We start from the raw sequence: 27997 nt of genomic DNA, 5'->3' as shown, positions 1-27997 counted from the left end.
TTTAAAGTAAGCGGAGTTCCATCAGTGTGAAAGCAAGGTAAGTTAAATCTGAATCAAGTCTCATGATGGTTTTTTACACATGCTTGTGAAGCACTATGAACATCAATAATACTAAAGATATAGTACATGGCAATGATAACTAGTTAAGAGATGGGCTTGAACTGAAACCCAAGAATCAAACACCTCTGAACTTTGCCAGAGCTAGAAATCTGAACTTGGGTCTAGGTCTATATTTTGTGCCCAGTCCCTCTAATTATAATGAGCTGGACAAAAACCATCAATTTGAAGAACTCTATACTTTGAGGCATCTAAAATACATACCTAAATTCTGCAGCTCAAGCTGGTCTTTAAAAACAACATAAAATTTAGCAAATTCTATGTTATATTATCCTGGAGAGGATATAGATCGATTATTATAGGCCAGTGAACCAGATAGGTGCTGGAACTAGAGGTGCAGAGGTACTTCAGCACATCCTGGCTTGAAATGGTTTCCATTATATACAAGGTTTACAGTTTGGTTCCATGGCTTTCAGCACCCCTACTGTACAAATTGTTCCAGCACCCCTATTGTACTGTGAGTGAAAGCCAAAATATAAATTTGAATTAACTGTTTTGTGCCCATTCTATTGTCAGGGGTTCTCCCTCTGGGAAGTTTGTTAGACAAAAGTATGCATGAATATTTTATATACTCACAAAATATAGTTGGTGTAATTATCTCACTTTCCATCGCACTCACAGGATTAGTTGCCAAACAGCTGTAATTCCCAATGTCTTCTTTCATGACGGGGTCAATTAAAACTGTGTCATTGTTTGAGGAAAAGGTGTAACTAGAACCGGCATACATAAGTTTCCCATTTTTCATCCACTGGTATCCTACCCTTGTACCTTTTCCAACAACACAGGTTAACGTCATGTTCCCCACATACTCCACTACCCCCGAAGAAGGTTCAATTTGTACAACTGGCTTTGTGACAGGAACTGTAAGGTAAATAGATATAAACAGTTGTAAACAAGACTTACCATTTCTGTTAGGAGAATGTATCATTTAATGCCCATGTGATATAAACGGCATATGTCATCCTTTTAAGAAAGTACTTACATTTCAAATTTTATGCTGCTAAAAATTACAAACAAAGGGTCATGCAAATGGGCATACTTCCAGTGATTTTAATAGTGCTAGGATGACTGGAAACAAATATTGTATTTTAATTAGAATTAATCAAACTCATGCTGCATGCATTTTCCCCATTTTCTGTTCTTCTTTCTCTGTGTATGTATAACTCCCACCTGCATAAATGAAAGCTAGAGATGTAGAAGAACAGTTCCATATAAATATCTACCTATTGATCTAGGCGGGAAATATCTACCTATTGATCTGTGCCTTCCCTTAGGGCCAAACCTGCCCCACTAAACCTCATTATCTTCTCCGTTGGGCTTTGGGCCACTTGCCTATCACCTTCCCCTATCATGGGTGGCAAAAGGGCCTCTCCAGGCCAATTAGGGCCTGGGGCGGGGGAAAGTGCACAAAGTTTCCTCCATCCTGCCAGGAGCACGTGGTGCTTAGAAGTGCCATGCGCTCCTGGCAGGACAGGAGGAAACTTTGCATGCTCCCCTACCCCCAAGCTCTGATTGGCCTGGGGGCAGAAAAGGGAGCATGGGAAGTCTCCTCCCACCACTAGGGGCATGGGTGCCTAGGGGGAACCTCTGGGGTGTGGTGGTAAAAACTTCATGTGCTCCCCCACTCTCAGACCAATCATGATGTATGGGTGGGGAAGCAGGGAAGTATCCTGGCCCTGGCCCTGCCCCTTCTGCTTGAGGCCCTGCTTCTTCCAGTGTGGCCTGGGGCCACTTCAAAAATTTCTGAATTTTGCGAGTGGCCCCGGGCCCTCACAAAAAATTATTGGCCACCCCTGATCTAGACAGCAGGAAATCCTGAGCAGGCAGCTGTCTCCAGAGTTTCCTTAAAAGCAGGTTTCCAGGTACAGAAAAAATGTCACACAAAAGTGAATGTAGCCTCAGGGTGAGTAAGGTTGGCAGATCTGAACATTATGAAAAACAGATTATTTCCTGAGGTCACTATAGTCCATTTAATTTCATAGTTATTATATGAGGCATACAAACCCAGCTTAATATACAGTACTGCTAGGATTAATAAGGCACCAACCAATAAACAAATTTTGTTGAATAATTAACTATTGAGGTTTTGAAAATAAGCATAACAAATCCTCAGTCAGTAGATTTATTCATGCACTATCAGACTGAATTACACAGAACTGTCACTGGATTCCAAGAGATTAGAAACTTCCCAAAAGTTGTAGTCTTATGTGCTGCATTAAAATACAACATTTTATTGACTTACCATCAACAGTAACTTGAATTTTTTGATTGGCTGATATTGTCCCATTTCCATGGACATTGACTTTTACAATGTAATTGCCTTCATCAGTAACATGTAATGGATTGATCATCAAAGACGCATTAGGCGGTACGAGGGTAAACTTATGCTTATATTCTAGGTCTGGTATTACTGACTGATTCACAGAGCCAAGTAAATATTTGGGGTTACTCTGAGGTTTTTCAAATAGCCATATTATCTGTATTTCAGAAGCTGTAGTGTTGAAATTGTAATCAACAGTAAGATGGAGAGGTTGTCCTTCAATGCCATGTATAGTTTGTGATGGTACTGTCAGTCTTAGCGCAGAACAAATACCTGCATAAAAATGTAAAGAAAACAAAACTGGGAACACTGGAAGTTCTAAATGGAAACTCTTATGCAGCTATGGTTGTTGTGTTGCATTCTCAAGATGGTCCTGATCCAAATCCTACTGATCCAAATACAAAGACTTAGTTGGAGTTTGATCAGATTTCATAGGCCTGATTTTCAAACCACTTTTTCTTTCTTACATAAAATAAAACTGATGTGCTTTAAATTAGACATGTCACTTCTCATCTCTAGGTAGGATATTTTTAAAAGTTTGACAAAACTAAAAAATGGAGTTCTAAGGTAATTGTTTTATAATCATTTCCTGTGTTGAAGATGTTCCAGCTATTTCTGAGACAAAGTGAGTGAGGTAGGACCAATTCATTGGACCAGTTTCTTTTGGTGATAGAAACAAGCTTTGGAGCTTAGGCAGAGTGCTTCTTCAGGTCAGCAAAACTAAGGGCAGGGGTACACTTAAAACGTAGCAGCAGCACTTATGCGAAGATGCTCCTAAGCCAATAAGAGAGAACTCTTCTGCTGACGTAATTAATTCACCTCTGTGAGAGATAGTAGCTGTCTCAATAACAGAAGTTCTACACAAGGATTTAAGTTTGATATAACTATTGCTCAGGGGTGTTGATTTTTTCATACCAGTATAAGTCTGTAGAGTAGGATTGGCCAAACTCAAAGTGTAATAGCTAAATACAAGATTTGAACAGCTTGTTTCACATGAGTAGTTAGCACATATTTCAAGGGACAAATTCAAGGTAAAGTGCTTTCTTCCCATCAGTGGGAGGAAAGGAAGTGGTGAAGAGGGAATAACTGGGAAAGGTTGTTAGTGGGTTACAGATTGTTGTAATAAACCATAAAGCCAGAATCTCGATTCAGTCCATGATTTTTAGTGTCTAGCAAAGTTATGAATATAAACTCCCAACCTCATCTTTTCAAAGTGTTGTGTAGTTTTCATTTGATTATGAGGACTGAGAGGTCAGAGATAGAGTGACTGTTTTGTGAACAATGATGTGGTGTTTGTGTCTTTTATCCTTATCCTGTCTGAGTTCATATGAGAACATAGTAATTGTCTGGTTTCACCCACATAGTTGCTATTGAGGCAGTTAGTGCACTGGGTGAAATGTACCATATGTTGTGATAAGCATGAGTAGAACCCAGGGATCTTGAAAGGTATGTTGTGATCAGTGTTGATCATTGTAGCAGTGGAAATATGCCTGCAGGTTTTGCATCTGTGGTTCTGGCAGTGGCTGGTGCTGCTCTGAGTTGGTGTGCCCTGGATTGTGGAGAACTTGTTTCTGGAAATGGGGTTGGACAAATTGGAGGGTTGTTGGAAGACCAAAAGAGTTCAGGAAAGATTTATTTCAGGATGGGATTCTCATCAAGTATGAGTTGCAGTTATTTGGTGATAACCCATATAGGTTCCAGTGTGGGCTGATAGGTGTGCAGTCAGAGGGGGCTTTATATCTGTGATGAAGCAAATTCTCTTAGGCTGTGTCCAGACTCAAGGGGTTTCACCTGCGTCTAGACTACAGCTGTGTTCTTTTGAAATTAAATCGAAAGAATGCGGCTTTTCTTTCGATGGCGGAAAACCTCATTTCACGAGGAAGAATGCCTTTTTTCGAAAGTGCTCTTTCGAAAAAAGGCGTTCTTGAATGCAAACAGGACTTTTTTGAAAGAGAGCATCCAGACTGCCTGGGTGCTTTCTTTCGAAAAAGCGGCTTGCTTTTTCGAAAGTACTGCTTGCAGTCTAGATGCTCTTTTTCAAAAGAGGCTTTTTCGAAAATATCTTTTGAAAAAGCCTCTTTCGAAAGAGGCTTGCAGTCTAGACGTAGCCATAGGGTATTTGGGTGGCTTTCACCAAGCAAGAACACACCATGGGGCATCCATGTGCTGATCAGGAGGCTTAGAAAGTTTATATCCACCATAGGGCTATTCATCCACTTAAGCTAAAGGAGTAACTGATAGCAGAAGTAGGTTGTCATCTTCTCTGTGAATCACCACAAGAGGGTGATGAGTCACTTTGCCAGTGGGTTTCATGAACATTGGCTAACTGCAGAAGGATGGTTAGACTGAGGAATCTTGGGTTCAGTTCCTGGCTCTGGAGGGAAGTGTGCTTTAGGTGGCACAGACACTTCTACCCATTGCCCTCAGGCGTGATCCTTTCTGCCCTTTTCCCTTCAACATGTCTCTGTCCTGTCTTGTCTCTTTCTCATCCTGACTCCTTGTCTCCATCCCATTCTCTTCACCTCCACAATCCCAGTCTCCATTCCCCATATTCCCCATCCTCCAACAGGGTGGGAGATGTATGGGTATGTCTACACTACCCTCCTAGTTCGAACTAGGAGGGTAATGTATGCATACCGCACTTGCTAATGAAGCCCGGGATTTGAATTTCCCGGGCTTCATTAGCATAAGCGGGGAGCCGCCATTTTTAAATCCCCGCTGCTTCGAACCCCGTGTAGCGCGGCTACACGGGGCTCGAACTAGGTAGTTCGGACTAGGGTCCTATTCCGAACTACCGTTACTCCTCGTGAAACGAGGTATACCGGTAGTTCGGAATAGGCACCCTAGTCCGAACTACCTAGTTCGAGCCCCGTGTAGCCGCGCTACACGGGGTTCGAAGCAGCAGGGATTTAAAAATGGCGGCTCCCCGCTTATGCTAATGAAGCCCGGGAAATTCAAATCCCGGGCTTCATTAGCAAGTGCGGTATGCCTACATTACCCTCCTAGTTCGAACTAGGAGGGTAGTGTAGACATACCCTATGTTTACCTCAAGAATTGGAACATTGCTCCAAAAGTTATCCCTTCAACTGGGCCACAACTTTTTCAGGTAGAACAAAGGAAGAGAAGAGACTTCTGACTGAAAATGCTGTTCATATTGGAGTACAAAGAGAGGCAGGCACAGAGGTAATAGCTGATCTTTATCTTGTTCACAGTTAATTAATGGAGAGAAGTGGCTCCTTACATCATTCCCATCATTGAGGAACAGGGCCGGTCCTAACCAATTGGCAGCCCCAGGTGACTGCCTGGCTCACCTGTAGGGTTGCCAGATGGTTTAAAAAAAAATATTGGACAAAAATTTGTCAAGCCAAAAAAAAAAAAATGTCGGGGGAAGATTCAGGAGGTTGGGCTGAAGACTGACTCTGTGGGTGGCCCCTTAAAAATGGAGGCCTTAGGCAACTGCCCAGTGTGCCCGCCCCTAAGACCAGCTCTGTTGAGGAATATCAGAGGGGAGATTATGAAAACAATATTTGTTTTCACTTTCAAAACAGTCAGTTTCAAGGAGATAGTTTGTTAAGGTGGGACTCTCACAGGCTAAAGCAAAGTTTACTGTTCTCTTAAAGTATGCTCTGATGATATGATCAGGTGCAATAAGTGTGTGGAAATTTCCGTATGGCCATGGGGAAGTGAGGACTGGAGAAGTTATCAGACAAGGGTGTACTGCCAAAGATTAATGTTTTATGGGAACAATATTGGGTGACTCTTGGCTCTGGAAAAATAGAGATCACCACTTCATCAGAATAGAATCTGAAATATTAGAGCTAACTCAAACATTTATAATTCAAATTAAATGAAAGCAAGAGCATCTTATTATGGTCACGCTTTACATTGAGGTTATCCTTTCATACTGGAAGTGCTACTAAATACTGAAGATTTTAAAAAATGAAAACTTAAAATCAGACTTTTATGTCAATTTTAGGTGTCTATGGGTAAATCTACACAGTAGTTTGGGATATGTAATTCCCAGCTCACACAGAGATATATGGGCTAGCTCTGCAACAGCTAGCACCTAAAAACAACAGTGTCACCCTTGCAGCACAAGTGATGATTTGGGCTAGTCACCTGAATGCAATTTGGCCTGACTTCTTGAGGTATATATATGGGTGCCTAGCCTCAGCCACCATCTGTGTTGACATGGCCATGCTGCTGTTTTGAAGTGTTAACTAGAGCAAAGGTAGCAAGAGTGTGTCTACCCAAGCTGGGGATTACATCTCTCAGCTGCTGTATGGATGCACCCTGCAGTAAGAAGAGTGATTTAAAAAAAATGCTGAGTATCCCACAATCCAATTTATTTAGTAGGGGCCACCAAGTACTTTTGAAACTCAGACAATTGATTTAGGCACCACTTATTTATTTAAGGGATTTAGAAGCCTGAACTTAAGCAATTCTTAAAAATTTGGTTGACTGTTTAATCAGTCACTAGTTTTAAATTTTGCTCCTGCACATCATGTGGAAGAGACCTTTATGAAACTCCTGGAATAAATAAAAATGTACATGTATAAAAGGCAATATTTTAAAAAGTTTCTTTGTTCTACAAAGCCATGTAATTTTACCTCATGTAATATTCAGGAGTATTCCTAACTTACACATATCAATATGTATGGATTGCTAAATAATGCATGCATTTTTCCAGCAACACAGACCTCTTAAAACCAGTTTTTCTGTATTGACTATAAACACATTCAGTTTTACCAAAGTGACCTCCAGCTGGAACTCAAAGCAATGTATGTTTTGCTTCCATATCACTCTTCGAAGTATTAGCAAGCACAACAGAACCATTGTTGACAGAAAACAAAGTATGCAATATTAGTTTAAATAAAAACCATGACATCATATTTTGAGTTAATTGCATAAACTGAAACCTACCTAGTGATGTTTCATTGTTCTCTGGATTTTAAGCATTCATCACTTGATCAGTCTAAAAAATCCAAGGGCCTGTTTCTCAACTGCTTTGCATTTTGTGCTGTCATTTATCCATGTGCAAAGTGAGAGTAAAATGCTACTAATTCTCAATGGAGCATTTTTACACCCATTTTGCAAAGAAGTATATGCATCTATGTGGTGCAAAGCAGTGCAGTGTCAGACCCTTAGTATTTATAAGGCTGGGAGTTCACACACATTCCTAAATTAATAGATTTGAAGGCCAGAAGAGATCATTAAAACCATCTATGACCTTGTGTACAGCACAAGCCATAGGACTTCCCCAAAATAATTCTGCTCACACATATTTTAGAAAAACATCCAAATGCTTTGTCATTTGGGTGGGAGAGAGTGAGCTAACAAGAGCACACTGTTTACACATTCTATTTATTGGGCCAAATTATGCTGCCCTTAACTGAGCAAAATGTCTATTAACTTCCATGGGAGTTTGGCTTGATTAGTATCTGAATCAAAGCCCACTAAAGTCATTGGAAAGGCTGACATACTATACAGTGGGCTTTGGATTATGGCCCTAGGGCAAGAAAATTTTGTCCTTGCAGCATTAAAAAGCAATTAGCATGTGAGGAAGCTTATAAAGGTCTCTATCTGAGAATGTATGGTATGCCTTCTTGATGAGCGTGTACATTGCTATGCATTCTATTTAAATGCTTCTATAAAAGTAAATTTTGATCTTCGATGGGGTTTTAATCAAGTGGTTTAACAAAAATGAATACAAATATAGTAGCAAATAAGAAATACAGCTTTTTACATACACTTAAAATATGGGTGTTATTTAAAAATAACCAAACAAACTTTATTTTTGGGGAGCAGTGGGGAGGGGAACTCTGTGGGTATGACCCTACAAACTCTCGTTCACTCCAAATGCTCACAGATGAACTCTAGCAAATTAACCTACAATATATTGAGTTCACAAAGATATAGGAAAGCAACGTAAAGCAAATCCCCCTTATCTGTAGGTCACATGAAGATACAATTCAATTGTAATGTTACATATTCCTTCTGTTGAAATCATATAAATGTTTTAATAAAACAACGAGAAGTCCTGTGGTACCTTACAGACTAACAGATTTATTGGAGCATAAGCTCATAACTGACGAAGTGGGTCTTTGCACACGAAAGCTTATGTTCCAATAAATCTGTTAGTCTGTAAGGTGCCAGAGGACTTCTCGCTGTTTATGCAGATTCATACTAACACAGCTACCCCTCTGATACTCAATAAAACAAGTTAATTCTCAAATGTTGTAGGATTGTTGGAGAGAGTTAAGTAGAATTCTTTCTAATATCTAATCACAGCAGATTCTTATGGAAATACATTGACCATTCAATTTTATCCAAAATGTATAACTGACAAATGTCTGCTTATAAAAGTAGCACTCAAGATACTGAACAGAAAGTATTACTAGCAGTAAAACATCCTGCAGATCATTGAGTGACCAAGTGAGAGCTTTTGATAGTGGTTAGTTACAAACCTCTTCAGCTTTAATAGCAAATATATTTTATTTTCCTTTTATGCCAAAAAAAAAAAAAAATCATATGGATACTAAATGGTGAATATTAGAAAAAACAAGAAAAAATCCTATTCTTTAGTCTGTAAAACATAAGTGTGCAGCTCCCCCACCTTCAGTAAAAGATATTTCCTTGGAATACAATATTCTATAAAACTTTTCTCTCAGATTACCGGGGGCAGGACAACTGGCTTGATATTTTTTGTTTCTGTATGTAACTTCCTTATCAAAATATCATGCCAAAATATGTCTAAAGCATGCAGTCTTGATTTTAAATATTTACAATCCAGTATTACATGGAGAGATTAAAAATCAATACCATAACTGTAAAGCAAAAGAAAATCACTTTCTAAAATTGTTTTTGAACAGATAATAGAAACAACTGCCAAGTGAAACCTTGGGCCTGACCCTGACAACCTTTACTCATGGTAAGACCTTCTCACATTAGTAAAGGTTTGCAAGATTTTGGTCCTGGTGAGAGTTAATTATTTTCATCTTTGTGGTGCCGTTATTAAAAACTGAGCACTGTACGGTACTTAATACAATTTTTTAAAAGTCTTACATATTCAATGTCCATGTTTTACTTACAAATTGTGCATAAATATTAGTGTATGACAGTTTACAGACATTCTGCATTTCTGACTAAAAGAAGAACTGCTATTGGGTTACAAACTTCTAGGCTGGTTTAAAAAAAATCTGACAATTTAACATAGAAATTCTCTTAATTTTTTAAAGTACAAAATGCATTGTAAATCCAGAGTGAACAATTAACCATCATCATAATACATATTGTATCTTACCTAAAAGTAGAAAATATATATTGCACTGCAAGTCACAAAATGTGTTGCTAAAGGGCTCCATGAAAGCATCCTGTCCCATGCAAATATCTTCTTTTCAGTGCTAAGTTAGTGCTTGGTCCAGCAGCTGCTGGCTTATTTGCCAGGGAAATTAGTAATGAGTTAACAGACTCTATCCTGCCTACTACCTTGTGTGATTTGAATATGTGTATACAAAGGACACAGGGAGTGGGAACACCTGTTAGCTTAGTAGGCAACATCTTCATTGCGTGTGAATCTATCATAATACTGCCTTGGTATATTCACAGCAAATATGGAGTGTGATAAATAGGATATAGCGTATGAATCACTCTGCTTTTGTAAAAATTAATGCGAGTAAAGTTTATATAGGTATTTATGCCATATATAGTTAGTTATAAAGCCAAAAAACCACTGACCTGCTACATACATATCTTAACTTCAGATAAGAACCTAGTAATCAGGAATGGAAACAATGTTAGACAATCCCATTAAGCCCCTTGCAATAGTAGGATCTACACTGCTCACGGTAATATGAGATATTAAACATCTGTTACAATGGATCTTATCCAAAAAAGCAATGAAAATTTTACACAAAGGAGTTAATATTGTAGTTAGCTCTATTGCAAAATGCCTTCTTCCTAACAAATGTTGGTTTCTAGTTATTTTTATATTTCCCTTAAAATATTACAGCATAATGCTTATTTTGGGATGACCTTATTCCCTGAGAGATTTTCTTTATCCCTGGGCCATGGATGTGTGAAGTTTTGGTAGGGTGTCTACGTGGTGTATTTTAATAAAAGAGTCCTCTGCCAAAAATGTAAATCTTATTCATACTGCAAAGTTAGCTGCCAGTCAATATTTTTTTCTTCATTAATTTAATGTGGTTTAAATTAATACTCATACGCAATCTGGATTTTATCCAAGAATGTCACTCATTGTATAAGTCTAATCAACCATAAACCAGGCAACTCCCTTTCTACCTCCTTCCATATGCAATAATTTCCAACAGCAAATATTTGCACCTATACAGATGGTTATAAAAATATTTAAGTTTTCATTAGCTAGCATTTAGATAGCGACATATAAATCTCTCAAATACTGGGCTGAATTGTTCCCTGTCTTGCGTGGGAGGGAATGGTTGCAAGGAGTCCTTTTTCACTTCACTTATACCTCTGAGCTGAGGTGAGGAACAATCCCTGTCTTTGTGTTCAGAGGGCTCAGTTGTGCTGAGCTACTTCTGGGGATAAACACTCTCAACTCTCCCTGAAGTTAATGGGAGTTAGCACTCCTCACCTTCAGGGGTGGTTCAACACCTTGTAGGGTCAGGGTCCAGGAGCACAAGAACTGCCTCAGGATAATGATTAGGCTGTCATAGTGTACCCAGAGAGGATGGAAGGAGGAACACATGGGCCATGGCTCTATCACCCTATTTACTGACCAGGAGAGAGAGAGAGAGAGAGAGAGAGAGAGCATATTCTGTCCCCACACAAAGCATGTAACAATGCCTGATCGTCGGCACAGCGTGGCGGCCATGTTTATTTAATGAAGTGAGGATTATTTAGATCCCCGCTTCTTTGCCTATGCCGGGTAAACTAGTTTACATGGCTCCGTTGACGGAGCCATGTAGTCTAGGCATACCCCAAAAGTCCAGGATGTCGGCAATCTGGCCTAGGACACGAGGCAGTGATGGGTGAGCTAGAATCAGAATAGTACTGAGGGCCAGGCCCAAAATCATCAAGTAAGAGTGAGAGTCAGAGTCAAGCTGGATTCAGAGACTGAAGGTCAGAGAGCAAGGCAGCTCTGAGAGAAGCCAGGTCTACAGTTACAGCAAGCCAGAACTATTCATGGCTGCCCAGACAACTTCCTGGCCCATCCTCCAGGGTTAAATAGTAAATGTGGGCCAACCAGAGAGCCACAGGATACTATCACTCTTGCTCCGTTGGGTGGTGCTTTCACAGATGCCTAATCTCCACAGTGCTTCTTGGAGGTGATTCTGCCTGATCTCTTGGTGGTGATATGGGACCATCAGCTATCTTGGCTCTGAAGACCTGGGATCTAGTCCCAAAGATTCTTACATGACCTCCATCTTTCAGGGGTTCCCTTCTTAGGGGTAAACCCAGCTTATCTTGATGAAACCTTTTTACTAAGTACTGGGCATAGACATGGGCAGCAGATTCCCAAATATACTCTTTAGCACCACAGCCCTCCCAATCTATAGGGTAATAGAGTCTCCCTCTCTGTATTCTAAAATTGAGGACAGTCATGGACTACATATTCCTCATGCCTTTGGACCTATGGGGCTGGGACTGGTGGGGAAGGAGATCCTCCATGTCAGTCTTCAAGAGGGATCCATGGAAAACAGGGTGTCCATGCTCTCCGGGCAAAAGATATAACCCAAAAATTCTGTGGCACATTTCTTCAGTTTAACATATAAGCTGTTTTCCTGTAGTCTTTCCAGGCTGAAACTGATGTGATAGCAATGCTGCTTGGGGGTCTCTGAAAATACAAGTTTGTCACATTAGATGATTGTATATTGATTCAGGATGTCTATAAACATGTCATGTAGAAAGCGTTGAAAGATCACAGGAGTGTTGGTCAGACCGAATGACATTACTACGTATCCAAAGTAGTGCCGCAAAAGAGTAGTCGATTAGTCAATTACTCAATAAGCATAGGCGATTGCTCACATTCCTCCCCCCACCATTGCTGCCTCTGATATAAATGCAGGAAGGGGGGGACAGGAGCTGGTGCTGCCGGGAGGCAGCTTAAAAGCCGGTTCCTCCCAGTGCCATCTCCGTGGTACTGTTTGTCCTTCCCTGTACTGCTGCCTCTATCAGGCTATGTCTACACTACAGAGGGTTTTTTTTTTCAGAACAAAAGGTTATTTTCTTCCAAAAAAACTTCGCTTACGTCTACACTGCAATCACGTTCTTTAAAAAAAAATCAAAAGAACAGAGGTTTTTTTTCCAACATTGGTAAACCTCTTTCTACGAGAAAGAAGCTTTTTCTGAAAGCTCTTTCAGAAAAAGGTGTGTATGGATGGGGAAGAGGGAGTTCTTTCAAAAGAAGAGCAAAGAGGAAAAAGCACAGGTACCCTGGTGGCCATTCCACCCATGTAATCACAGCTTAAATGTGAAATAGCGTCCATTCAGTGTGGACACTATCTTACGAAAAAGCAGATCACTTTTTCTTTGCGCTTTAGCAGTGTGGACGCTCTATTTCGGAAGAAGTTTTTTCAGAAGATCTCTTCCAGAAAAGCTTCTTCTGAAAGAAGCCTGCACTTTAGACATAGCTTCAGAGGCTGCAGTGGGGGCTGGGAAGGTGTCAGGGAGGCTGTATCAGCAGCAGCCCCTGTCTGTGGGGATCCCAGTGGGGAATTGGGACTCCCCGCAGACAGGGGCTGCTGCTGCGAAGCAGACCCTGTCTGTGGTGCTTCAGCAGCAGTCCCTGTCTGCGGCCAGCCCCAGCCACGGTGAACAGAGACTGTTTCAGCATCAGCCCCTGTGCACGGTGGCCTGGAGTGGCAATGAACAGAGGCTGCTCTTTATCAGCCTCTATTCGCGTGGGGTTCCAGCACTTTGTGTGAGCCGGGACTGAGCCAACCCAGCTCAGTCCTGGCTCGTGATGGGTCCAGGAGCCACCCCCCTGCGGCTCTGCAATTTAAATGCAGTAGGAACTGGGCTGGACTAATGAATAATTTGTTGGCTTGGGTAGCTTCAGTATCTATGAAATGATAGGTGGCACTGATATCTGACCCTACTGATGGAAATCGATTTGGCTCCATTCATGAGGACAGGGGACTGGACTCGATGACCTCTCGAGGTCCCTTCCAGTCCTAGTATTCTATGATTCTATGGCATGTAGCAATGTAGCAGAATTTGTACTTATGGGCTGGATATATAATACTCATGTTATTAATGTATTAGTGCAAAGCACAAGCATCCTATGGAAATAAAAAGTGTAAACTAAAAACATACAGATATTTTTTCTGTGTGGGCTTTCATTGCATACCGATGGCCTGATAGTGTTTGTGCTTAATACAAAAAGATAAATGTTATTTTAGTAATAATCATGTGTGTGTGGTGGCCCAGTTTTAGTGAGTATTAATTATTGTATTGTACATAGATAGATCATGTTGCTGTTTGGTAAAATTTGTTTGAGGATGATTTCCACAACAAATAAGTAAGGACCATTGTTTTTTACTCCACTAAAGGATGTAGAAAGTCACCAAAACAATTACAATCTGGCCTGGGACATTATTATATGGTTTCCCTTATTTTCCACACATTTTACAGATGACCCTCCACCACAGATGTACATATCCCATTTTACTGTGATAAGGTGAAGAGTGTGATAAGACAACGATAAAACTTCAGTGCATACCAGAGTATAGAAAATATCTGTTTCAAAACAAAGCTGGCATTTCTTTTGTTGCTCTAAGACAATGCAAGTCTCTTTTTGTTTTGGTTCAAGGTTGCATCACATTGTGATTTGAATTTAGCAGTAACTGCACTGCAGCAATGCACTAATTTCTGAGCACGACTGCTTAGAAGCACCTCAAGCAGCCAGAAATTTTTTTAGAATTTGCAGTTAATTAATATTTTCTTGCTACTGTGTGGAATAGTCACTTCATTATACTATCTCTTCAAATGGCTATAAATGAAGTCTGAACATTAATCCTACATGGAAACTTGCTCTGCAATAGATCAAAAACAATTTCTACAAAAATTTAAAATTCAGAAGCTAGCTTTTGGCTTATTGAGCAACTAGCCAGTAATAAACAGCTAAGAAGTCAGGGAACACGTACAATATATGACAGAAGATTTACCAATATGGATTGACTTTTTGGCCAAGCATGTTTATATATAATAAACTGGCAAAATTATTATCACATCAAAGTCCTTATTTTTGTTTAAAGACAACTCAGTGTTATTGAATTGTGCTGGATTGATTGCCTGGAAGCAGATATTCTTTATCCAGACTAGTTATAGCATGGATAATGGAGCTGTCTTGCCATTATGCCTGCACCCTTAGGCTAGGTCTAGACTACACTCTTTTATTGGAAAAAGCTACGCAAATTGAGCTCCTCAATTTGCGTAGCTTTTTCTGATTGCTTTTCTGGAAAAGGCTTTTCTGCCATTTGGCCCCGTCTAGATGAGGCTCAAATGGCAGAAAAGCCTCCTCTTTCGGCAGAGCCCTTATTTCTTGTAGAACAAGGTATACAGGGCTCCCCAAAAGAGCTCATTTGCTCTTCTGCAAAAAGAGTGGAAGAGCAAATGTGTTCCCTGAACACAGCTGAGTTTTTCCGGGATACCAGAGGTATCCTGGAAAAACCCACCAGTCTAGCGGTACCCTTTCTTGAAGAGACCAATTCTAGAAAAGAGAAGCTTTTTGGTTTTCCTTGCTAATGCTGATGAATTGACCTCTCTAGAGATGGCCAAAAGAGCTGAAAATTAGGGTCAGTTGTACGGTGACTTTATGAGGATGCCTGTGCAAGTCAATTGATTACAAAATCACTTGGTGAAACTGAAGGTTTTAATAAAATTATACTTATGTACCCCCCCCAAAACCCCAAACCCTTTATTTCTAACAACAAAAAAAATAAGATACACAGAGTAGGATAAGCATGTCATTGTCTCTCATATCCAGTTTTAGCCACTCTAACACCCACCTGATTTTATAGATGCATGTTTTCAAATAAAGGAAGAGCGTCAAGTTATTTATTTATGAAAATATTTAGATGCTGATAGTAGAATCTCGTGTAAGAACTCTGGGCTCCATGCCTAATCTGATGGAAGGTCTGCAGGTGCTGCTTTGATGGAATGGACTTTGAGTCTCACACTGTATGGTGCAATGCTAGTTTGCATGCACATCACACAGTATGATATGGTGCCCTTTTCCATGCTATTTCATTGCTGGTTGTACAAACATAGAACCTCTCTGCCTCAGGGAGTATTCAGCGCAAGCACGAGTAAAATGGTTCACACTTGCTTTCCTTTCCTCAAAAAAGTATGAAGGAACCACGGGAACGATCCTAGTTAGAGCACAATTTTTAGGATAAATAATTCCAATGGGAGTTACTTTGGACCCCCCCCCCCCAAAAAAAAGGCACAGAGACAAAGGGTGCAGTCCTTGTACTTCTCCACTGATCCAGTGCAGCCTTTGGACAGCATCCTCATTCACAGAGCGTCTTTCCTCCACAGCGGGGACCACGCTGCGCGCCTCGGGTTAAGGGGGGGGGGCGACTCTGAGCCCCAGAAGGGGCGGGGCCTCGGTAGGATGGGGCGGGGCCTTGGGCAGCCAGTCCTCAGCGCCACCCAGCCCCCAGAGCGGGCCGCAATCCAAAGGGCGAGGGCTGGGAGATCCGGGTCCCTTTGAATCCCCAGCCCTGCGGCTACTGCTCCCTTTGTCCCGCCGTCCGGGATCCTGGTTCCGCCACGAGAAGCAGAGCAAACAGCCCCGCCCCCCAGCGCCGCGCCCTGGGTCCTGCCCTGAGAGGGGCACCCAGGATCCCCACCCGTGAGCTCCTCCCCGGCCACGCCCCTTTCGCCCCCCTCCCTCTTTCCTGCGCTCCCTGGCGCCTGACGGGCCCGCCTGGGCTGGCAACGAGCATCGGCCCCCACTGGCCGGGCTGGTTACATATTGGCCGCGCCCACAGCGCTGCTGGAGGAGCGGAAGGCAGCTCGGCCGGCAGGGGGTGGAGGGTCTGCCCGGTAATGGGCTTTCTACACAACGAGTCCTTTCCTCTCTATGATCACCCCGCTTCTGCTGAGGCAGCAGCCTCGACCGGGTGGGGTGGGGTGGAGGCGCGGGTCTGGGTGCGTTGACGGGGATTGTAGTTCCCTGCGGTTGCACGTCCCCCGCATCGGGAGGGGTGATGGCGCCGATAAAGGACTACAAGTCCCAGAATGCATCCGGCAGCAGGAAGGTAGTCACGTGATGTGCAATATGGCTTCCCATTGTCAGACCGGGCTGAAGCTTGTGGGTGACGGGGGCTTGTGAGCGCGGCCGGTCCGCGGGCCTGAGCTGCGTGAAGCGGCGCGGACATGCAGAAAATCAAGTCACTGATGACCCGCCAGGTACGGGGCGCGTGCTGGAGACCCGGATGCCAGGGGGCAGAGCTGGGGCCGCGTATCTGTGCAGGGGCATGAGGGGAGGGGACGCAGCTTCTTACGGGGGCTTGCGGGGCCGAGCTGGCTGGAGCCAGACGTCGCTCCCTAGGGGGTCTGTTGAAAAGCGAATCGAGGCTCTTATACGGTCGGGATGGGGGGCGAGGTGTTGGGTGTGCGCGCTTGCGTGCTGCTGTCCCAGGCTTTGCTTGGGGATTGCAACACCTGGGTCTCTGAGATTATAGCGTCCCACAGGTGTTCGAATGAGGGGTGCTGCAAAACTATGGTGACCATGTTTTCTGAACCAAAAATTGGGACACATTGGCCACTCCCCTTGACTCGATTAGCCATGCCCGTTGATCCTTTAAGCCCTGCCCACCTGCCTCAGGAAGTGCTGCCTCTAGGTAGTATTTTTGTGGTCAAGATAAACACATGATCAGAAGCAAAGGGTGTCATATGACCTCTTATAGAATTCCTCCCATTGTTCTCTACCAATAGGGATGGCTATAGGATCCTCCCTCATGGAACTATACTGCAATTTCATTAACCGAGGCTTCACACCTGTGGTCCCATGATACTGCAGTGCTAGGGGTCCAACCTGGATTCAAGATGAGATCCAGGATCCTAGATCTATTAATTTGCAATGTATGTGCAGCCTCCTTTGATTCAGGGCCTGGGAATCATCCAGAACTATCCCACAATTTCATAGGACAACTTCCTTAGTTCTCTTTACAAATGATGCTTACCAGTTCCAATTAACTGGTAATCAGATGGGGCTGGAGCAGCTCCCCACCTGCTGTGGGTAGGGGACTGCTCCAGCCACAGAGAGGGCCTGCTACAGAAAGAGGTTGCTCTCATCCAGAGCAGCCCTGGGGACCCAGGAGCCACACAGTCAGGGACTGTGCCAGTGTCCAGAGCAGCCTCTCTCTTTGGGGACTCAAGTCTGCAGGGGGCAGAGGCTGCTTCAGAGGGGGCTGGGAGCTGCTGGCAGCCCGAGTGTGACCTAACAGTAACAGGTTAACTGATTAATGGGAATTTACATCGCTAATGAGATGTACTACAACTGCATATTTTGAAGTTACTGCAAAACTATCATGTGTCCTCAGTTTTCACAAGCCAGAATGACAGTATTGAATTAACCATGACAATTACATGGTAGAGAAGACCATGCCACTAACGCTCACCACCATTTCTTGAAAGGTACATTGCCCATGGAGATAAATGGGGCTGGGCTATTTCATATGTAAAGCTACTGAGAAATGTATATGTCAATAGGATGATGACAATGCCTATATTATGTAAACAATACCTATTAATAATTGCCAAATGAGACCACTTCCCAAACTGCTTACAAAGGGCTTGATCCAATTTAAGATTGGGCTCAAAGCAATTTGTTAACATTACCCAAGAAGTTCCAGGTGACATTGTCACCCTTCAAAAATATAAGGGACCAATCAGTAAAGCCCCACTGCCTGGTAGAGACAGTATCTGAAGAAAATTGAAGAGACTTTGAATTAAGTTCTTCTGACAGCATCACTTTCTCTCACTGGACGTGGGGTCTTTAGCACAGGTTTCACTTTGTGTGTCAGAATAACTCAGAAATGTGTTGTCATAGCTAATTGCATTTGGACTAGGCAGTGTGCAACCAAAAACAGAAGAACAAATCCCTTGAAACTGGAAGTCAAAATTTCTCATCTCTTCACAGAGCCCACAAATGCATGTTCACCCAGAGACATAAGTCATGACAACCCTCTCTGTAAAGAGACAATATATCCTGCCTCTCTCTGGAAGCACCAAGTTTATGTCTACACTGATGGGTTCTTGTGCAAGAATGGCTGTTGTGCAAGAGCTACGCTCCTTTCTAACAGGTGTAAGCCCTCTTGCGCAGGAGCTCTTGTGCAAGAAGGCAATGTGGATGCACGGCTGTGGTTTCTTGCGCAAGAAAGCCCTATGGCTAAAGTAGCCATCAGAGCTTTCTTGCACAAGAGAGTGTCCACACTGCCGTGAATGCTCTTGTGCAAAAGCACATGGCAGTGTGGACGTGTTCTTGTGCAAGATGTTCTTGCGCAAGAACCCGCCAGTGTACACATAGCCCAAGTGTTTTCATGTGGCATCTTAACACGCTGTTTAAATCATCAGCTGCTTGGATGAGGAAGACTTACAAAGAGTCTGTCCATCATCCACACTGGAGTGGCGTGGTGATTTCATGGCCATGGTAACAGACCCAAGTTCTCTGTGGGCTCTTGTGGAGCAGCAGGGAGCCTACAGTGGTCTCTGAGGGACAGAGGCCAGGGGTGCCTCTTTGTCAGTGGTTCTAAACCATTTTGGCCCATGGACAACACCTGGCTCAATGTAAATCTTTCCGTGGGCTACCAGTTGCTAATGAAAACTCATTAATTACATAATTATGTCTGAGCCATTTTGCTAGTGCTGCAGCTAGGGAGAATGGTTTAATTTAAATTATTAAACATATTAATAGTTTTAACTTTCTCATGCTAGTTTATCAAACTTAATATTAAATAAAGTAAAATATTATCAAGGAACTGATAGAGGAGGTATCTTAGCCTTTAGCTATAATCTTTGAAAAAGAGATTCCAGAAGACTGAAAAAGGGCACATACAGTGCCCATCTATAAAAAGGGAAATGAGAACAACTCAGGAAACTACAGACCAGTCAGTTTAACTTCTGTGCCAGGAAAGATAATGGAGCAAGTAATTAAGGAATTCATCTGCAAACATCTGGAAGAAAATAAGGTGATAGGTAACAGCCAGCATGGATTTGTAAAGAACAAATCATGTCAAACCAATCCGATAACTTTCTTTGATAGGATAACTAGTCTTGTGGATAAGGGAGAAGCGATGGACATTGTATACCTAGACTTTAAGTAAGGCATTTGATACAGTCTCGCATGACATTTTTATCAATGAACTAGAGAAATAAAACCTAGATGGGGCTACTATAAGGTGGATGCATAACTGGCTTGAAACTGTTCTTTGAATAGTTATTAATGGTTTGGTGTCATCCTGGAAAGGCATAACAAGTGGGGTTCCGCAGGGATCTGCTTTGGGACCGGCTCTGTTCAATATCTTCATCAATGATTTAGATATTGGCAGAGAGAGTATGCTATTTAAGTTTGTGGATCATACCAAGCTGGGAGGGGTTGCAAGTGCTTTGGAGGATAGGGTCATAATTCAAAATGATCTGGGCAAACTGGAGAAATGATCTGAGGTAAATAGGATGAAGTTTAATAAGGACAAATGCAAAATAATCCACTTAGGAAGTTTCACACATAGAGAATGGGAAGTGATTGTCTAGGAAAGGAGTACGGCAGAAAGGGATCTAGGGGTCATAGTGGACCACAAGCTAAACATGAGTCAACAATGTGATGCTGTTGCAAAAAAAAGCAGACATGATTCTGGGATGCAGTAACAGGAGTGCTGTGAGCAAGACATGAGAAGTCATACTTCCGCTCTACTCTGTGCTGATTAGACCTCAACTCGAGTACTGTATCCAGTTTTGGGCACCACATTTCAAGAAAGATGTAGAGAAATTGGATAATGTCCAGAGAAGAGCAACACAAATTATTAAAGGTCTAGAAAACATGAGCAATGAGAGAAGACTGAAAGAATTGGGCTTCTTTAGTTAAGAAAAGAGAAGACTGAGAAGGGGACATGATAGCGGTTTTCAAGTACCCAAAACTGTTACAAGGAGGAGGGAGAAAAAATTTTCTCCTTGGCCTCTGATGATCGGACAAGAAGCAATGGGCTTATACTGCAGCAAGGGAGGTTTAGGTTGGACATTAGGAAAAACTTTCTATCAGGATGGTTAAATACTGGAATAAATTGCCTAGGGAGGTTGTGGAATCTCCATATCTGGAGATATTCAAGAGCAGATTAGACAGGCCTCTATCGGGGATGGTCTAGACGGAGATTGGTCCCGTCGTGAGGGCAGGGCACGACGAGCTTCCTTCCAGTCCTCATGTACTATGATTCTATGATTAATTTATGTCCAGCACAAGAGGTTTAAATGTTTTCTTTATATATGGCAGGGGTGAGCAATCTTTTTTGGGTCGGGAGCCACTTACCCTGTCAGGGCTGTTCCCCACTCTGGCACTCCTAGTACAGAAGATGGGGGGCCACAAAGAGCTCAAAACAAAAAACCTTTGCCTCTAGCAGCACTGGTTACCAAAACTTCCTAGAGTCACAGATTCTCTGGCTCTGAGAAATAAATAAATGAAAAAGCTGTGACTTTTTTTATCCCTAAAACTGGGGGTGAAAACTTGAAATCACCCCGAGAAGTACCCCAAGCTCTTTTGCCCAAGAAGAGCTTGAAAAGAGAAAAACAATCTGCAGTCTCTAGTAGCTGATCCCTCAGAGGCATGCAGATACACACAGACAGACCTTCCAGGATAAAAGAATGAAATCATCACCTTAAAAAAGTGATTTTTATCACAAAACAAAAGATAAACTTGATAAAGCACACTTGGTTGTTGGATGTTACAGAGCAACTAAGGAAAAACAAATTAAGACACAGAGAAAAGTCTATGGGTACAATGCAAGGTAGTCGTTCGGGAGGGGAGGCGTAGATTCACATGGAGCAGTTAAACCAAACTGCAAAATAAAGAAAAATTACCCTGAATGTGACTAGATTCACTTTTCCTTTTACTTACTTCCAATTTTCTTTTTGTTCAATCTACTCCCATGCCCCAAATTCCTTGGAAGCAAGGTAGTCCTGCCGGGTTTAAATCATTCTGTGTCTCTCCTGGTTTATCTCTCCTACACAAAGAAAGCAGGCAGGGAACCTATATCCAATTCAAACCTCAGCACTTTATCTCTATTGGTTCTCCTGCACACCTTTGCTAGCTACCTGAGTTTCACCCCCTCGTCACCTGGTGCTGGTCAGCACTCCTCCTGTGCTTTACAGACCCAAAGAAAAACAGCTCTTCCCAAAGCCCCCAACCCTCACTGAGGTGGCCCTCAATTTCTCTGGCATTTCCAGCCCCATAGGATGAAGGGAAGGGACAGAGAGGACTGAGGTTCAAGACCTCCCATAGATCATATTTATTATTCTAGTGGATTTTATGGACTTCCTTAGGTTCTGGGGTAGGGATAAAAATGAGGGGTTCAGTGTGTGGAACAGGGTTGACCATTGGTATTTTGTGTTGAAGTAGGCCACAGGCCTCATGATATGCTCTTGTGAGCTGTGTACAGTTTGTAGGCCTTAGAGTGGGCATCCTGATGTAATCAGTATCACTTTCTGATCTTTGGAGTTTATTTAACATTCAAGAAGTTCTTCCTAATGTGTCCTACATAAGCTATATAAGCATTGCTAAAAATAACAGTGTGATAAAATGGATATCTGAGTTTCTTATTTTTCAGTTACCGTCTAGGTTTGCTGATATTTTAAGTGTTGGCCTCACTGTGGCAAAAGTTTTTGGTTGGTAATGACAGTTGAGTTGGAGGATATGTTTGGATTTCTGAAGTTCATTATAATGTCAGACAAATATACTGGTTAAAAAGTGATTTTTTTTTTCAATCTGGAAGATGAAACATTTAAAAAACGTAGTAATCAGAAAAATGATGCCATCAGCAACAATCATCTATTTACTTTCTGTCAGAGGCTTCATCACTTTTTAAATTTGTCTGCTTTAAATTAAAATGAGATTTTTCTCACGGCAAACTTGTACTTAATTTCTATTAATGCTGAAAAATGAAGATGTAGTATTAACTAGCATTTATACAGTACTTTTCATTGAGGGTTTCAAAGAACTTCACAAAGTCCCCCTTCAAGAAATTCAGTTTTTCCATTTATTAATAATGTTCAGAGAGTCTCAGAGCTCATATCTCCAGTACTAGACAATGGAAGTTTTGGGATATAAATATATCTGAAACTCAGGTCTTATGTCTCTTGGCTGAGGCGCAGTGGGTGCCAGAGCCATGTTTAAAATTTGGGAGTTCCTTGCTTTCAATCTTGTGCATACACAGTTAGAATTTATATATGTAGGAGAACAGAATACTCCTTTGCTTTTCTGCCTCCATGTTTCCTGTGGACTTTTGATAGTAGTAAAAGCTAACCAGGCCTGATTCAGAAGACATATTGGGAACAGATAAGTGCTGTCATATACCTTTTAGATTGTGTCTCTCAAAAATTATATAACATGCTTAACATTCAGTAAACTTTTATGTATTATTTGTCTGGGTGATAAATCCAGTATCCTATATCATGTCTCTGCATCATAAGGACATCTTCTGTTTCCCTGAATAAAATTCTTTGAAAGAAGCAATAATTACACAATTGCTAGAATTTGGAATATGCTGTTTTTCCTCTCTAAAAATATAGCAGAAAAAGTTAAGAATTTTATGTGGTAAACAGTTAAGTGTTCCATTATACAGAAATGACAATTATGCTACAGAGTAGGTGGCACTTAATTTGAATTACTTTTTGACACCATTAACTCATCAAACTAGCAGAATAGGGTACATTATGTTTTGAGTTGCATTTGCCTTTTAAACACTGAATAATAGATGTGGGAGTTGACAAGATGGTATAATAGGAAGTAAGTATTAATTGTAAGGAAATGGTAATCTCTTTGTAGTTCATGAATTTGACTGATGTGATACAGGCTCTGGTCTTCAATCTGCAAATACTTGTGTGGCATGAATACGTTACCCATTTTAATAGTCTCACTTAAGCATTTAACATGAGGCAGGCCATGGCCCAGTCCTGTAACAAGTCTGTTAACGATTGTATATACATTGTCAACTACAGATAAGATCTTAACATTGTTTAATTTGCAAAATATTGACTAGGTTAACTAATTGTTACATTTCTTTTTTTAAAGGGCCTGAAAAGTCCGCAGGAGAACATTCATGACCTCAGCCCTGTTGAGAATTTTCGGATTCCTAGTAAGGTGTGACCCACAGATATTTTTTTAGCTCTTGTTTGTTTTAATGTTTCTACATCATGTTAAAAAAAAAAAAGAAACAAAAGTTGTCTACAATCCCATTTTTGGGACATGTTTGTGTTGGATTTTCCCCCCACAAGATGAGTAAATTCTGGAAAAGGACTAATATACTGGGGATAAGAATGTGAATTGAGTCAAAATTAAGATGAACCTTCATGGAACTCAACAATTCTCATATTGTTTCTGTTCTTAATCCAAATTGATCTTCCTATGACACTAAAATTTACAAAAGCCATACCCTCCTGGAAGGTACAGTGGCCATTTCTGTCCTCTGTTTTCAGCCTCTCTATTGGTTTGTTATCATTACTCATAATTGGACATTTTTAATCATAATATTTTTGCAGTTATGTCAACAATTACATTGCTTTCTATTTTATGCTTCACAACTAATATATGTTTATAATAATCCCAGAAAAGCAAATTGCTGTGTTTTACTGCTTAGGTAATGTCAGTTGCTGATCAATAGAGAAAACATGCTGCTGTCTTGACAGTCATACTGAAAGGTGGGGCTTAATTCTCAATATGTCTTCCAGTTGTTAGCTGCAAGATTTGCTGTGTCCATTGCCCCATTGATTTTACTAATGTCCTTGAACCTGGCATGATCTGTAGTAAATGATGTAATTATTTGTCATTTTGGCTTTTAACCTATGAGTTATAAAAATTATTGTCTTTAGCTTCTGAAATTACCTTATTTTGTAATTTAAAAAATAAATACTGATTCTGAACATTCATAAAAGTAGCTTTATAATACACTGCATGTACTGAAGGAAATCAGAAAAATCAATCCTGTAAAATTAAAATATTTAAAATATCAAAGTGTCTTTTCATAACATCTGAACTGATACATAATGCATGTACTGGTGGTATGCATGCATTAACTCCAAGGAATATGTACATTAAATTCCAATGACATCAGAAGTACTCTCTCACCTCCATGATCCAATTTCATTTATACAAATTCCTGTGACCCACTGAGTTATGGTTTCTAGGTGACAAATTTAAAGTAATCTCTTCTGCCACGTCAGTATTTTCAGTTAAAAGTAACCTTACAGTAACTGTTATCTTGGTTTTTTTTTTGTTGCACGCAATATCTGGCTGTTCTACTTCAATATGGTAGTTAAATCTTGAAACATTCACAATGGCAAACAAAACAAGCCATTATGAAGTGTTTTAACTCAGGCATTTTAGTGTAGTAAGAAATGTGTGGCAATCATACACTATCATACTGTTTGGGGCTTAATTCTGCAACTGGATGGAAATTCTGCACTCAAATTAACTAGTGGACTTCATTTCAATTATTGTTAAAGATGTGTGACTTTTTTTTGTGGAGATGCTAAGCATCTGCAACTTCCCTAATGGGAACCTTATAGACTAACTGAAATGTAGGAGCATAAGCTTTCGTGGGCAAAGACCCACTTCGTCAAATGCATGTGATGAAGTGGATCTTTGCCCACGAAAGCTTATGCTCCTACACTTCAGTTAGTCTATAAGGTGCCACAGGACTCCTCGCCACTTTTGCAGATTCAGACTAACACAGCTACCCCTCTGATACTTCCCTAATGAAGTCATAATGATTGTGGATGTGCTACACCTCTGAAAATAAAGTTGCTAATCTTTCCTATGTTGCTAGTGTAAAACTCTGGAAATGTCCCAACAAAAGCTTTTTAAAATGTCTTTAGGTGAGTGACTTTCTTAATGACTTGTTATAGGTATATATTAAGTCACTGATACATACAAAATAGCTTAAATAGATTGCTGTGATTCTTTCCTACCAAAATCGTGTATGAGGCTTTATTGAGGTTGTGAGATAAATTAGAAACAAATTAAAATTTGAATTGACTAGCTGTACTATATCTGGCTCAATTTGTGGGGGTAGGGTTTCTAAGAAGTCTAGTGTAATGGCTTTATGGGTTCATATTTTTGGTTTTAAGGAAAGACTTTATACTTGTCATAACAAAAAGATATAGAATTCCATCCCACCCCAGATGGAATGAGACATGCAGCTGACATTCCTTCTCTGCTGGAAACAAATTCTGTTTTCCTGTTTGGGGTGCCAGGATTGCTTTTGCCTTAAAAGATGAAGTCTATCTTGATATGAATGACAATAACGGAAAGTAATTATCAGTAAAAATAAGTTCAAATGGTCAAAGTTTTGGATTATTATTTTTTGTCTGAGTTCCTGTCTGGCTGTTTATATCTCTTGGCATATGCACGTGTTTGGTTTGATTATGATATAAATGTAGGCTCAAGTAGCTGCCTGAAAATAAGCTAAATCTCTTAATAATATTTGATAATGATACACAAAATTTTACAGAAACATGAACTGTATTTACCAGCAGATAAAGAAAAATAGATTATGGGCACACTAATACATTACTTTTTTTTCTTAAAACAGAAGGAAAAATTCCAAGGAGATCTTGCAAAGCTTATAACTATTCCCTCCTGGCATGCTTTAATATAATGTACTTGCCCAAAATGTGGCTATCTGGAGTAACAAAATTTCCCACCCAAATAAAACCCAAGAGTATGGTATTGCTCTTATTATATTAGAATACTTTGGTATTCAGTATGTATACCTCTAAATTGAGCTAAAACAAATATTGGTACTGGCTCCAATTTTAAAAAAACGATTTAATGACATCAGAAGATGCCGCAACTGGAAGAGCATGGTATCTTTATGAATCACAGGAAGGAACGTGTTCTGTTTACAGATGATCCTAGGCTGTATTGTTATAAATCATTGATTTAAATCACTAAAGCAGGAGACTTTGATTTTGAATCCTATTTTCACTTTGTACTTTTGGTTATTTTCCTAAAGAAAGGTTGGGTTTCGTTGTATGATAACTATTGATGTTAGTTTGTAACTCCATATATCCAAATTTTCAGTGGTTACATGTTTACTTAATTAAATGCATTTTTAACATCCCTACTGCATGTCTTACCATCAGATTGAAAATGGAGTTGATCAGGCATGGAGAATATACCTGCCAATAGTGCTGATGGCCCCTAAAGGTGCAATATCACTGTGCTCGTTAGATGTAACTGGCATGCAATCATCAGGTTTTGGTTTTGCATCCCTGCCCATCCTGGGTAATAGCTATTGATGGACCTATCCTCCATGAATTTATCTTGTTCTTTTTTTTTTTTTTTTTAAACTAGCTTGGCCTTCACAATATCCTATGACAAAGAGTTCCACAGGTTGGCTGTGTGTTGTGTGAAGAAATACTTCCTTTTTTGTTTGCTTTAAATCTGCTGCCCATTAATTTAATTGGATGACCCCCTCGTTCTTGTGTTTAATTGGGTGACCCTTATTTCTCCATACCTGTCATGATTTTATAGGCCTCTATAATATCCACCCTTAGTTGTCTCTTTTCCAAGCTGTAAAGTCCCAGTCCCGTTAATCTCTCTACATATGGAAGCTTTTCCATGTCCTTGATCATTTTTGTTCCCCTTCTCTGTAATACGGTCCAACCACTTTTGAGTGGGACATTAGTAAATAGCTGGGTGAGCCACCTGAAACAACCCTCTTACCTCGGAATCTTCTGAAATGTAATTGAAGTGATTCCATATGGATAGCCTGCCATTTGCAAACAAAAGACTCAGAAAGGCAAGGGATGCAGGAAGTGTGTAGAGACAAGCCCAGTATTTGACCATGTAATGATCTATTTAAAAATACACAACTTCGGGACCGCTACTATTTCTACAAGGTAGTCTCCACTGGTTTATCTCCTTCCATTGTTCGATGTATTTTGGTGATTGCAGTGACAGCAGTGTTAACTTGCAAGGATGTATACACTATTAAAACTGGCAGGGTACAGTGTCCCTACTATGAACATGTGGTTAATTTTTCAGACAGTTTGATAAGAGAAATAGTATACTGGCAGCACAAGTGATGTGAACTTATTTTCTAGATTGGCTGTCCCGCTGTGAAAATTTCCAAAAATATACCAGACCATAAACAGACATCTTAACTAAAAATGTCAGCCTACTGCCTCCTGAATTCCTCACTTTAAAGAATGCCTATTAACCTAGGTGAATCTTTTCATCCTGGGGGAAGTAGATGCATTTGAACACACACACACTTTAATAACATGCTAATTATTCTTTCTGTTCCTTTATGTATTTATTCTGCTTTAGCAATGTAGTATTCTCTGTTTGACTCACTC

General features: G+C 40.8%; 2 protein-coding genes across 5 annotated transcripts in view; one reads left to right on the top strand and one right to left on the bottom strand.

Annotated features, from left to right (window-relative positions):
* Window positions 1-9878, bottom strand: part of HEPACAM2 (HEPACAM family member 2) — a 36697-nt gene extending 26819 nt beyond the window's left edge. Inside the window, exons 1-3 of the mRNA XM_006114478.5 lie at window positions 9741-9878; window positions 2360-2710; window positions 694-978 (exon numbers count right to left, since the gene is read on the bottom strand). Coding sequence (XP_006114540.2) covers window positions 694-978; window positions 2360-2710; window positions 9741-9819 — 715 coding nt within the window. The 5' untranslated portion in view covers window positions 9820-9878. The remainder of the gene's footprint in view (window positions 1-693; window positions 979-2359; window positions 2711-9740) is intronic.
* Window positions 9879-16590: 6712 nt separating this feature from the next.
* Window positions 16591-27997, top strand: part of VPS50 (VPS50 subunit of EARP/GARPII complex) — a 177208-nt gene continuing 165801 nt past the window's right edge. Inside the window, exons 1-3 of one of the 4 annotated variants that reach the window (XM_075922362.2) lie at window positions 16604-16837; window positions 23709-23777; window positions 24274-24334. Coding sequence is in view for 3 of the 4 variants with exons in the window: in XM_075922363.2 (XP_075778478.1) it covers window positions 16805-16837; window positions 23709-23777 (102 nt within the window). In the remaining variant the exon portion in view is untranslated. Of the gene's footprint in view, window positions 16838-23708; window positions 23778-24273; window positions 24335-27997 lie in introns of all 4 variants that reach the window. The other 3 variants (XM_075922363.2, XM_006114479.5, XM_006114480.5) reach the window with 3 other exon arrangements.

The sequence above is a fragment of the Pelodiscus sinensis genome, chromosome 2 (genome assembly GCF_052426305.1).
Source record: "Pelodiscus sinensis isolate ZL-2025 chromosome 2, ASM5242630v1, whole genome shotgun sequence".
Lineage (NCBI taxonomy): Eukaryota > Metazoa > Chordata > Testudines > Trionychidae > Pelodiscus > Pelodiscus sinensis.
The sequence above is the reverse complement of the archived record's forward strand: the minus strand, read 5'-3'. Positions and strand labels throughout refer to the sequence as shown.